The sequence below is a fragment of the Salvelinus namaycush genome, chromosome 23 (genome assembly GCF_016432855.1).
Source record: "Salvelinus namaycush isolate Seneca chromosome 23, SaNama_1.0, whole genome shotgun sequence".
Taxonomy (NCBI): Eukaryota; Metazoa; Chordata; class Actinopteri; order Salmoniformes; family Salmonidae; genus Salvelinus; species Salvelinus namaycush.
In genome coordinates this window covers 38,173,421-38,187,457 of record NC_052329.1, presented here as the reverse complement: position 1 = coordinate 38,187,457, position 14,037 = coordinate 38,173,421, and the positions used below count along the sequence as shown (strand labels likewise).

The following is a 14,037-nucleotide window of genomic DNA, read 5'->3' as shown; positions in this document are numbered from 1 at the left end:
GTATCTTAAGACGTCTTGAAAGGTCTCTACGTGTCTCAACTTCGTCTCAACTTCGTCTCAAGATGTCACAAGGTGATGGCTGAGTATGTACAGTTCCAGTCAAAAGTTGATGGATTTTACATCAGGTACTTTTTCATGAATATTGTTGTGTGGGCAGGTGTACAATACCAGTCAAAAGTTTGGACACACCTACTCATTCAAGGGTTTTTCTTTATTTTTACTATTTTCTACATTATAGAATAATAGTGAAGACATCGAAACTAGGAAATAACACATGGAATCATGTAGTAACCAAAAAAGTGTTAAACAAATAGATTTTAGATTCTTGAAAGTTGCCACCCTTTGCCTTGATGACAGCTTTGCACACGCTTGGCATTCTCTCAACCAGCTTCACCTGGAATGCTTTTACAACAGTCTTGAAGGAGTTCCCATATTTGCTGAGCACTTGTTGGCTGCTTTTCCTTCAGTCTGCGGTCCACCACATCCCAAACCATCTCAATTGGGTTGAGGTCGGGTGATTGTGGAGGCCAGGTCATCTGATGCAGCACTCCATCACTCTTCTTCTTGGTCAAATAGCCCTTACACATCCTGGAGGTGTTTTTTTTTTGTTGAGATTCTTCAAAGTTGCCACCCTTTGCCTTGATGACAGCTTTGCAGACTCTTGGCATTCTCTCAACCAGCTTCATGAGGTAGTTACCTAGAATGCATTTCAATTAACAGGTGTGCCTTGGTAAAGGTTAATTTGTGGAATTTCTTTCCTTCTTAATGCATTTGAGCCAATCAGTTATGTTGTGACAAGGTAAGGGGGGTATACAGAAGATAGCCCTATTTGGCAAAAGTCCAAGTCATATTATGGCAAGAACAGATCAAATAAGCAAAGAGAAACAACAGTCCATTATTACTTTAACACATGAAGAACTTTTACAGTTTCTTCAAGTGCAGTCGCAAAAACCATCAAGCACTATGATGAAACTGGCTCTCATGAGGACCGCCACAGGAAAGGAAGACCCAGAGTTACCTTTGCTGTAGAGGATAAGTTCATTGGAGTTACCAGCCTCAGAAATTGCAGCCCAAATAAATGCTTCACAGAGTTCAAGTAACAGACACATCACAACATCAACTGTTCAGAGGAGACTTCCTCTTCATGGTCGAATTGCTGCAAAGAAACAACTACTAAAGGACACCAATAAGAAGAAGAGTCTTGCTTGGGCCAAGAAACACGAGCAATGGACATTAGACCGGTGGAAATCTGTCCTTTGGTCTCATGAGTCCAAATTTGAGATTTTTGGTTCCAACCACCTTGTGAGATGTCACGTAACAAAATGTATTGTACTTTTTTAAACGAAGATTATATATATTATATAATATATATTATATATATATTAGGGGAACGTATGATCTCTGCATGTGTGGTTCCCACCGTGAAGCATGGTGGAGGAGGTGTGATGGTGCTTTGCTGGTGACACTGTCCTGGATTTATTTAGAATTCAAGGCACACTTAACCAGCATGGCTACCACAGCATTCTGAAGCGATACGCCATCCCATCTGGTTTGCGCTTAGCGGGACTATCATTTGTTTTTCAACAGGACAATGACCCAACACACCTCCAGGATGTGTAAGGGCTATTTGACCAAGAAGAAGAGTGATGGAGTGCTGCATCAGATGACCTGGCCTCCACAATCACCCGACCTCAACCCAATTGAGATGGTTTGGGATGTGGTGGACCGCAGACTGAAGGAAAAGCAGCCAACAAGTGCTCAGCAAATATGGGAACTCCTTCAAGACTGTTGTAAAAGCATTCCAGGTGAAGCTGGTTGAGAGAATGCCAAGCGTGTGCAAAGCTGTCATCAAGGCAAAGGGTGGCAACTTTCAAGAATCTAAAATCTATTTGTTTAACACTTTTTTGGTTACTACATGATTCCATGTGTTATTTCATAGTTTTGATGTCTTCACTATTATTCTACAATGTAAAAAATAGTACAAATAAAGAAAAACCCTTGAATGAGTAGGTGTGTCCAAACTTTTGACTGGTACTGTACACCTGCCCACACAACAATATTAATGAAAAAGTACCTGATGTAAAATCCATCATCCAAATTGGTCCCTGTGGACCAGGTTTGAGTGTCCCTGGTCTGATGTGGTGCAGATGGAACATGCCCATTAGACAGTATATATCCAGGTTTATGAGCCAAAGCTCTCTAAGTAATAGCTCGGAAGATATAGACAAAGGGTGTGTGTGTGTGTGTGTGTGCACGTGCGTGTGTGTGACTGAGGAAGTGTTTGTGTGTGTGAGTGCGTGCGTGTCTGTCTGCTTGAGGCCGTGTGTATGCATAGAGTGTGTTGTTTGAATGGCTGGTGTATCTGTGTGTGTGCGTATGCGAGCGTGTGTGTGTTCCAGAGCGGGTGTTGTGTTGTTCCAGGCAGCCCTAGGGAGGGGCTCTGACATTGAAGACGGGTTAAATCCTGTTTTACATTCAAGTGGCAGGCCCCAGTTCATTAGAGTGAGGATCATTCCTCCTCAAGACCAAAGGAAGCGCATACTAAACAAAAGCAGTTGTTGGGGAGAACATTTGAGGGTAAGTGCGTGTGCCTGCCGTGCGTGTGTGTGTGGACGTCTGCTGTGTGTGCGTGTGTGTAAAGAGAGTTCAGAAATGACCTCAGGTTCCTCTATCTCTTCTTTTCTCAGGTGTGAGTTCTTCAGCTGATAGCCTGTTCCATGGTGGGTGTAAAGGTGTCTCTACATCTCAGATAGGGACTGTGGGTTTGTGGGGACATGGGCGTCTCTCCTCAACTCTATGCCCTGGCTGTCTGTCAGGGACTTTGAAGACTTACAGTGCATTCGGAAAGTCACAACCCTTGACTTTTTCCACATTTTGTTACGTTACAGCCTTATTCTTTTTTTTTCTCATCAATCTACACACAATACCCCATAATGACAGAGCAAACACTTAAATATCACAATTACGTAAGTACTCAGACCCTTTACTTTGCTGATGCACTTTTGGCAGTGATTACAGCTCCTTGGGTATGCTTGGCACACCTGTGTTTGGGGAGTTTCACCCATTCTTCTCTGCAGATCCTCTCAAGCTCTGTCAGGTCTCTCCAGAGATGTTCGATCGGGTTCGGGCTCTGGCTGGGCCACTCAAGGACATTCAGAGACTAGTCCCGAAGCCATGGGATGGTGCCAGGTTTCCTCCAGACGTGACTGTTGGCATTCAGGCCAAATAGTTCAATCTTGGTTTCATCAGACCAGAGAATATTGTTTCTCATGGTCTGAGAGTCCTTTAGATGCCTTTTGGCAAACTCCAAGCGGACTGTCCTGTGCCTTTTACTGAGAAGTGGCTTCCGTCTGACCACTCTATAATAAAGGTCTGATTGGTGGAGTGCTGCAGAGATGGTTGTCCTTCTGGAAGGTTATCCCATCTCCACAGAGGTACTCTGAAGCTCTGTCAGAGTGACCATCGGGTTCTTGGTCACCTCCCTGACCAAGGCCATTCTCTCCCGATTGCTCAGTTTGGCTTTACGGCCAGCTCTAGAAAGAGTCTTGGTGGTTCGAAACTTTTTCCATTTAAGAATGATGGAGGCCACTGTGTTCTTGGGGACCTTCAATACTGCAGACATGATTTGGTACCCTTCCCCAGAGCTGTGCCTCGACACAATCCTGTCTCGAAGCTCTACGGACAATTCCTTCAACCTCATGGCTTGGTTTTTGCTCTGACATGTACCGTCAACTGTGGGACCTTATATAGACAGGTGTGTGCCTTTCCAAATCATATCCAATCAATTTCATTTACGACAGGTGGACTCCAATCAAGTTGCAAAAACATCTGAGGATGATTAATGGAAACAGGATGCACCTGAGCTCAATTTCGAGTCTCATAGCAAAACGGATAGAATACTTACTTTACCAGTCAAAAGTTAGGACACACCTACTCATTCAAGGGGTTTTCTTAATTTTTTACTGTTTTCTACATTGCAGAATAATAGTGAAGACATCAACTATGAAATAACACATGGAATCATGTATTAACCAAAAAAGTGTTAAACAAATCAAAATATATTTTATATTTGAGATTCTTCAAATTAGCCAGCCTTGATCACAGCTTTGCACACTCTTGGCGTTCTCTCAACCAGCTTCGTGAGGTAGTCACCTTGAATGCATTTAAATTAACAGTGTGCCTTTTTAAAAGTTAATTTGTGGAATTTCTTTCCTTAATGCATTTGAACCAATCAGTTGTGTTGTAACAAGGTAGGGGTGGTACAGTATACAGAAGATAGCCCTATTTGGTAAAAGACCAAGTCCATATTATGGCAAGAACAGCTCAAATAATCAGAGAAACAACAGTCCATCATTACTTTAAGACATGAAGGTCAGTCAATCTGGAAAATGTCAAGAACCCATCAAGCGCTATGATGAAACTGGCTCTCACGAGGAACGCCACAGGAAATGAAGACCCAGAGTTAACTCTAATGAACTTAACCTCTGCAGCAGAGTTACCAGCCTCAGAAACTGGCAATTAACTGCAGCTCAGATTGCAGCCCAAATATATGCTTCACAGAGTTCAAATAACAGACACATCTCAACATCAACTGTTCAGAGGAGACTGCGTGAACCAGGCCTTCATGGTTCAACCAGGCCTTCATGCAGTCAAATTGCTGCAAAAAGAAACCACTACTAAAGGACACCAATAAGAAGAGACTTGCTTGGGCCAAGAAACACGAGCAATGGACATTAGACCGGTGGAACTATGTCCATTGGTCTGGTGAGTCCAAATTTGAGATTTTTGGTTCCAACCGCTGTGTCTTTGTGAGACGCAGAGTAGGTGAACGGATGATCTCTGCATGTGTGGTTCCCACCGTGAAGCATGGAGGAGGAGGTGTGATGGTGCTTTGCTGGTGACACTGTGATTTATTTAGAATTCAAGACACTCTTAACCAGCATGGCTACCACAGCATTCTGCAGCGATACGCCATCCCATTTTGTTTGGGCTTAGTGGGACTGTCATTTGTTTTTCAACTGGACAATGACAAACCTCCAGGCTGTGTAAGGGCTATTTTACCAAGAAGGAGAGATATGGAGGGCTGCATCAGATGACCTGGCCTCCACAATCACCCGACCTCAACCCAATTGAGATGTTTTGAGATAAGTTGGACCGCAGAGTGAAGGAAAAACAGCCAGCAAGTGCTCAGCATATGTGGAAACTCATTCAAGACTGTTGGAAAAGCATTCCAGGTGAAGCTGGTTGAGAGAATGCCAAGTGTGCAAAGCTGTCATCAAGGCAAAAGGTGGCTACTTTGAAGAATCTAAAATCTATTTGTTTAACATTTTTTTGTTACTACATGATTCCATAGGTGTTATTTTATAGTTTTGATGTCTTCACTATTATTCGTCGTTGTTGGTAATCAAGCCTACCACTGTAGTGTCGTCTGCAAACTTGATGATTGAGTTGGAGGCGTGCATGGCCACGCAGTCATGGGTGAACAAGGAGTACAGGGGAGGGCTGAGAACGCACCCTTGTGGGGCCCCAGTGTTGAGGATGTTGTTTCCTACCCTCACCACTGGGGGCGGCCCGTCAAAGTCCAGGATCCAGTTACACGGGGCGGGGTCGAGACCCAGGGTCTCGAGCTTAATGATGAGTTTGGAGGGTACTATGGTGTTAAATGCTGAGCTGTAATCGTTGAACAGCATTCTTACATAGGTATTCCTCTTGTCCAGATTGGTTAGGGCAGTGTGCAGCGTGATTGCGATTGCGTCGTCTTTGGACCTATTGGGGTGGTAAGCAAATTGAAGTGGGTCTAGGGTGACAGGTAAGGTGGAGGTGATATGATCCTTGACTAGTCTCTCAAAGCACTTCATGATGATGGAAGTGAGTGCTATGGGGCGATAGTCGTTTAGCTTAATTACTTTAGCTTTCTTGGGAACAGGACCAATGGTGGCCCTCTTGAAGCATGTGGGAACAGCAGACTGGGATAGGGATTGATTTAATATGTCCGTAAACACGCCAGCCAGCTGGTCTGCGCATGCTCTGAGGAGGTGGCTAAGGATGCCGTCTGGGCCGGCAACCTTGCGAGGGTTAACACGTTTAAATGTTTTACTCACGTTGGCCGCGACGGGGCTGGTTTTCTTTTTGTAATCCATGATTGACTGTAGACCCTGCTACATAAGTCTTGTGTCTGAGCCGTTGAATTGCGACTCTACTTTGTCTCTATACTGACGCATAGCTTGTTTGATTGCCTTGCGGAGGGAATAACTACACTGTTTGTATTCGGTCATGTTTCCGATCGCCTTGCCATGATTAAAAGCAGTGGTACGCGCTTTCAGTTTTGCGCAAATGTTGCCATCAATCCACGGTTTCTGGTTGGGGAAGGTTTTAATAGTCACCGTGAGTACAACATCACCGATGCACTTGCTAATAAACTCACTCACCGAATCAGCGTATACATCAATGTTGTTGTCTGAGGCTATCCAGAACATATCTCAGTCTACGTGATCGAAGCAATGTTGAAGTGTGGAATCCGATTGGTCGGACCAGCGTTGAACAGACCTGAGCACGGGCGTTTCCTGTTTTAGTTCCTGTCTATAGGCTGGGAGCAACAAAATGGAGTCGTGGTCAGATTTGCCGAAAGGAGGGCGAGGGAGGACTTTGTATGCGTCGTGGAAGTTAGAGTAGCAATGATCCAGAATGCTGCCAGCCCGGGTCGCGAATTCAATATGCTGATAAAATTTAGGGAGCCTTGTTTTCAGATAAACTTTGTTAAAATCCCCAGCTACAGTAAATGCAGCCTCAGGATATATATGGTTTCCAGTTTACAGAGTCCAATGAAGTTCTTTTCGCTTTGTCATTATGGGGTATTGTGTGTAGATTGAGGGAAACATTTTATTTAATCATTTTTAGAACAAGGTTGTAAAATTTGAAAAAGTCAAGGGGTATAAATACTTCCCGAATGCTCTGTTATCTCAGCCCCTGAATGGAAGAGCAGTCTCTAGGGAAATACCTTCGCACATGGGCCTGACACTGACACTGAAAACATTAGGGGAAATATTTGAGTGAGAACTGAACGTTCCTTTACTACACCTTTACATCCCCTCTCCTCCCTCCATCCTATCCCCAACTACACCACCCTTACCACCTCTTCTCTACTTGCCCCACCACCTCTCCTCTCCACTATTAACCCTCCTCCTTCAATCTCTCCATCCCCATCCACACAGCCTGTTCCACTCAGTCTTTCACTGCTACAGCCCCATCCCTCTCCCCTCCTCTATTCTGTCCAGATTGTGAGGGGAGGGTAATATGCTCATCTATAACCGGCCATGGTGCCGTGAGGTGGGTTGGTGATGGTGTTGTGAGTCAGTCCATGGTCCGGGTGTTTGTCAGTGTGGGCGCGTGCTGCTGGGTAGCCGTGCCCTTTAGACGCGCCAGGCCCCAGGAGCCGTCTGCATGCCAAACAGAGCCGCCTGCGCAGTCAGACGCAGCCGAGGAGGAGGGGGGGCAGGTTGCAGCACCCAGACACACCCTGCATGAGAAACTAACTGCGCCAAAACGCCTGGGTTGGAGTGGTGGGGGGAGAGAGAGAGAGAAAGAGGAGAGGGATGGTTAGTAAGATGCACTGGAGTTTACCTGAGTGACACAGACTGATATAGAGAGAAAAAGTGGGATTAATCGAAAAAGCGGATGGGCATCTGACCTCAGGACAGAGAGGAGTCTCAGCAGCTCATGCCTCGACCCGAAGCTTCTCACCTCTCCAGTGAATCAATCGATGGATGAGAGAGATAACCCACACCTGGGCAGTAACCTATTAAGTGATCACTATCATCCCCCTCCCTGTGTTATCCAGACAGCACTGAGGTGCTGCTCTGTGTGTAGTGTACCCAGAGAGGAGGAATACATGGCATCAATGCTTGGTTGAGTGAAACGAACGACACAACACGGTTTTAAATGAAGGGAATGTCAGCCATTTTGATTTCATATTCTTACTCCATTTCTATGGTGTCACATCTGATAGATAAGCCTACATTTGATTGTGCAAAATTCTGATCTCTTTAAAAAGGTGTTACACATAGGAAATGACAATGCGAAAGTTGTTTTGGTCCAACAGCTTTAAAAATTATGTTTTGTTATTGAAAATATAATTTCACAGCAATTTAGATGGTACAATGATTCCCTACACTATTCAGTGCTTGTTTTCGCACATACACTGAAATTGAGCGAACAGTGTAGAATTTTATCAACCAGGGAAATTACAGAGCGATTTCCACTAGATAACACAGCCACAAAATCAGAACAGCTTCCCCATTTTGACAACAGATGCCGCTCCGGAGGGAGAAATCAATAGGCGAATATCACAGCCAATCACAATACCGGTGGGTAAGTAATATTGTGAAAAACAATCATTCCACTATTAGCGCAAAATATATTATGGACATTTCCTGAAATTACAATGCAAAAATTCAAGAAATCCTGCATAGCACCTTTAAGTATTGACCACAAACATACATTAGTCTTTTCACGTAGGGGTCAAACACACAACACCAGTTTGATTTTGTAACTGTGTTTATGTACATATTCATACATAAAGTCTAATGATATACAGTAAGTTGTACTGAAGGCCATGCAGAAATCAAATACATCACACTGCAATACAGATTATCTCTAACCCAGCGACTAACTCGCCTCGTTCCACCATCCAGGTCTCGCATGCTAATGTTCTGTAGCGCAGCGGTCAGGTCAGGATGGGGGGGATCAGGCTAGAGACTAACCATACCTACAGTGCATTCGGAAAGTATTTAAACCTGTCGACTTTTTCCACATTTTGTTACGTTACAGCCTGATTCTAAAATGGATAAATGCTAACATTTCCTCGTCAATCTACACATAATATAACAATGCAAAAACAGTTTACATTTTTTTTGCAATGTATATAAAAAAAAATGTTTTAAACAATTATTTTCATAAGTATTCAGACCCTTTGCTATGAGACTCGGAAATTGAGCTCAGGTGCATCCTGTTCCCATTGATCATCCTTGAGATGTTTCTACAACTTGATGGGAGTCCATCTGTGGGAAATTAAATTGATTGGACATGATTTGGAAAGGCACACACCTGTCTATATAACGGTCACACAGTTGACAGTGCATGTCAGAGCAAAAACCAAGCCATGAAGTCGAAGGAATTGTCCATAGAGCTTCGAGACAGGATTGTGTCGAGGCAAAGATCTGGGGAAGGGTACCAAAAAATTGTCTGCAGCATTGAAAGTCCCCAAAAACACAGTGGCCATCATTCTTAAACGTAAGAAGTTTCGAACCACCAAGAGTCTTCCTAGAGCTGGCCGCCCGGCCAAACTGAGCAATCGGGGGAGAAGGGCCTTGGTCAGGGAGGTGACCAAGAACCCGATGGTCACTCTGACAGAGCTCCAGAGTTCCTCTGTGGAGACGGGAGAACCTTCCAGAAGGACAACCATCTCACTCTACCAATCAGACCTTTATGGTAGAGTGGCCAGACTGAAGCCACTCCTCAGTAAAAGGTACATGACAGCCCACTTGGAGTTTGCCAAAAGGCACCTTAAGGACTCCCAAACCATGACAAACAAGATTTTCTCGCCTGATGAAACCAAGATTGAACTCTTTGGCCTGAATGCCAAGCGTCACGTCTGGAGGAAACCTGGCACCATCCCTATGATGAAGCATGGTTGTGGCAGCATCATGCTGTGGGGATGTTTTTCAGCGGCAGGGACTGGGAGACTAGTCAGGATCGACAGAAAGATGAACAGAGCAAACTAGAGAGAGATCCTTGATGAAAACCTGCTCCAGAGCAAATCAGGACCTCAGACTGGGGCAAAGGTTCCAACAGGACAACGACCCTAAGCACACAGCCAGGACAATGCAGGAGTGGCTTTGGGACAAGTCTCTGAATGTCCTTGAGTGGCACAGCCAGAGCCTGGATCTAACATCTCTGGCGAGACCTGAAAATAGCTGTGCAGCGACGCTCCCCATCCAACCTGATAGAGCTTGAGGATCTGCAGAGAAAAATTTGAGAAACTCCCCAAATACAGGTTTGCCAAGCTTATAGCGTCACACCCAAGAAGACTCAAGGCTGTAATCGCTGCCAAAGGTGGTTCAAAAAAAAAATATCTTAAAATGAAATGTCTAAAAACCTGTTTTTGCTTTGTTATTATGGAGTATTGTGTAGATTGACGAGGGGGGGAAATAATTTTTGCAATTTTAGAATAAGGCTATAACGTAACAAAATGTGGAGAAAAAAAGGGGTCTGAATACTTTCCGAACACACTGTAAATGTACTCCATCTCACACAAACACACGGGTTATAGAAATGTTATAGTTTCTCACTAAAATCTCTCCAAAAGACAGAGGTTCAGGGTGGTATTTTGATTAAGTTGTGGCTCCAGCTTTCAATCCTCGATTGAGTAAAGGTATGAAATAACATTACTTTACAGTTAAACTACTCTATAGAAATCGACTATCAAGATTGCATTGAACATGTTTAAATAAAATAATTATAACTTACAGCGCTTTGCCATGTTTTTTTTGTTGCTGTCATTTGCTTTGTGACAAAACTATATGAATCACAAAACCCTTTGGAGAAAAAAAACTATAAGCCAAAGCCTTCATCGTTTAAAATAAACTTTTCAATCTAAAATAACAGAATACAGAAGAAAAACCCACAGACTTTTACACACAGAGAAAATCAATTACACACAGATAGACCATTGCTGATTACTTACCTACAGTATTTATACCCCTATATCGCAAATTCACATAGGGCTAGTTCATCCATTCAACACCGCACATGGGCTACATCTCCTCATTCTACATCAACAGCATGGACTACTACAGAGAATCCAAGTACTCCTTTGTATATAGAATAAACTGCTATAAAAAAAATTACATCAATCAAAACCATATTTAGGTGAACGCAGCATGAGTTGGCTCAGAGTATGGCTTAGTCTACAGGGCACTTTGATTCATAAAGTAAACTTGACCAGGAGTAAATATACTCAAACGAGGCACTCTCACAGAGTGTGTGTGCAAAATAAAACGAAATTAAAATAATCTAACATTGATATTATGAACTTGAATGTCATACACACTTCCTCTCAGTCCTCTCTCTGTCTCACTCACACGCAAACACACACCTCGTCACCTTTGCCACGCACAATCGCTACTTGTCTTGGCCTTTGTTGCTGCCGTGGTGCCGGTTGCCATGCGAGTGGTTGCCGCGGTCCCGACAGTCTGGACACTCCCCTCCGTCATCGTCCTCGTCATCCTCATGTATAATCTCCACCTCCAGGCGTCCGATGTAGAGAGATACCGCACACAGCCAGAAGAGGGCGACGCTGCTCACCACAGCAACATTCAGCAGCACGGCTGGCAGGGAGAGAAGCATCATCCTCCTCAGCGAAAACAGGCTGCCCACGTAGGACGCCCCGCCGAACGATACACACACACCACCCAGGATGAAGAAGGCTGGGGGTGGGGAGAGAGAGAGAGAGAGAGGTGGAAAGACTGATGACCTAAAGAAGTAACTTATGTTTATAATGGGTGTGTTTCAGTTACCTTTAAGGTATTTTCTCATAATTATGTTCTGCTCCAATAGAATAGAGCCACAACTCTGGCCCTCCTTAGTCTCCTTACCATATCCTGCCTCTCGTCCCACATCACTCTGGACGAAAGCGATGACCCCGATCCCCGTGGCCAGGAGTCCGTTCCGGAACCAAGACAGGAACCCTTGAACAGAAAAACACGACGCTTACAGCCCAGTCCGAAAACAACCCCTCGCCTCTTTCTCTAACCCTACCAGTGTTTGCAGTAAGGAGCTTTTCCCATATTGCTCAAGTTTCTGGATTCAGATGTGTAAACACATAGCCTACAGTGGCATGCATTTCTTCTTTCGCTACAACAACTGGTCTAACTGTGCCAACAGGAATTCTAGCCAAATGCATAGCAAAGTAATCAAATAAATAGCCTGTCTTTGAACCTCTTCCTAATCTAAATGTGCAGTTACCAGTTTCGTGGGACTTTTTCAGCATCTGCAGAGCAAAACAAAAATAGCAGTGATTTAGAAAGGTGGTTCATGTCAGCACGCACAGATCATTTCTGTAATGCAGGAGTATATTCAAGTCATTTGGAAAAGCAAAAAGGTGAATCAAGTCGTACATCATTTTCTAGAATGGCAAGACTTTACTTTCACTTTGAACTTACCAAAGCATCCGCCTTATCGAGTTCTGTCATAAGATGATACTCTGGCATCCGAGCCTTGCCCCATGGCCCCTTCTCAGCCACCCATTTCCGCGACGACCCGTGGACTCTCCTCACCGGTAGTCCCCCGAGGTATTGAGGCCTGACGTGCTTCACAGCCCAGGCGAACTGATTTGCAATCCGCGGCAGCTGTCTGCACGTAAACCAACTCAAGGCAGCCATAGCTCGCTAAAAACACAACACGACCTTTGCATGCCCTGTGAACTTTCACACTGCAAACGACACACGGAAGGAGGCGGTGCTCCCGTGCAAACATATTACTGTAGCGCCGTCCTGCGTTTGTTATTGTAAAATAAACCGTGCCATAATCTTCCTTTATGAAATGTGTATTTTATTTTATAAATGTTTAACGTAGGCTGTTTCTCCTTTACTACCAGATTTCCTCTCTAGGCGCATCCTGTTAACCTTATACTTTACCTGCACCTTGTGTTTAGCTCATTCAGCCACCAGAGGGCATTGCTAGACTACAAAATCGATTCCATTATCGTAGGGCCAATTAAACAGTTTTAGGGTTTGAAATTGTTTGTTTCAGGGTTTCTCCTCGGACCCTAATTAGTGGGGAACATGTAAAAGGTATAAAAACAACCCTTGGACATGGTGACGCTTTCAACTTTTTCTAGAAGGTTCAGTGTAGAGTCTGTGCTGCTTTATTGCTGTGCCCGGCTGTTACGCACATGTGGGCAACCATTTTGGGGACCATGCATTCTGATTGAGACGAAATGTGGCCAATTGTAGTGAGAAGTTATGTGTTGGATTTGGTTATCAGTGTTTTTTGTTTAACAACACTTCCAATGTTTTTGTAAAGTTATGCCTCTACAGTAATGCTTTTTAGTTTCTAGTTGGTTCGTGTTTGGATAGGCTTTATAAATGTGCTTAGAATCTCTGACTCTAAATATGTTACAGTAGTGTTGATGTTAGGGGTGTGAATGTTCTGCATTTGGATCTATGCAATGCCGTGTACAGTGCCTTCAGAAAGTATTCACACCCCTTGTTCCACATTTTGCTTTGTTACAGCCTGGATTTAAACTTGATTAAATGTAGATTTTTTTTGTCACTGGTCTACACACAATACCCCATAATGTCAGTTTTTTTTTTTTTTTACAAATTAATTAAAGATGAAAAGCTGAAATGTCTTGAGTCAATAAATATTCAGTCCCTTTTTATTGGCAAGCCTAAATAAGTCCAAGAGTAATAATTTGCTTACATCACATAAATTGCATGGACTCACTCTATGTGCCATAAGTGTTTAACATTATTTTTGAATGACTACCTCATCTATGTAACGCACACATACATTATCTGTAAGGTCCCTTAGTCGAGCAGTACATTTCAAACAGACTCAAGCACAAAAACCATGGAGGTTTTCCAAAGCCTCGCAAGGGCAACTATTGATAGATGTAAAAATAAAAAGACATTGAATATCCCTTTGAGCATGGTGATGTTATTAATTACACTTTGGATGGTGTATCAATACACCCAGTCACTACAAAGACAAAGGTATCCTTCATAACTCAGTTGCCGGAGAGGAAGGAAACCTTTCAGAGATTTAATCATGAGGCCAATGGTGACTTTAAAACAGTTACAACATTGTAGTTACTCCACAATACTAACCAAAATGACAGTGCAAGGAAGGAAGCATGTACAGAATAACAAATATTCCGAAACATGCATCCTGTTTGCAATAATGCACTCAAGTAAAAGTGCAAAAAGGAAATGGACTTTATATCCTGAATACAAAGCATTATGTATGTATTTTAAAGCA

At 43.5% G+C, this 14,037-nt stretch overlaps 1 protein-coding gene across 1 annotated transcript; it reads right to left on the bottom strand.

The window, feature by feature from the left end:
• Positions 1-10,220: 10,220 nt before the first annotated feature.
• tmem160 (transmembrane protein 160) lies at positions 10,221-12,469 on the bottom strand. Its single transcript, XM_038961580.1, has 4 exons — positions 12,219-12,469; positions 12,022-12,046; positions 11,652-11,744; positions 10,221-11,483 (listed from the first exon to the last, which is right to left on the bottom strand). Exons 1-4 carry the CDS (start codon positions 12,435-12,437, stop codon positions 11,179-11,181), a joined length of 642 nt encoding a protein of 213 aa, XP_038817508.1. The 5' UTR covers positions 12,438-12,469; the 3' UTR covers positions 10,221-11,178.
• Between the last annotated feature and the right edge of the window lie 1,568 nt (positions 12,470-14,037).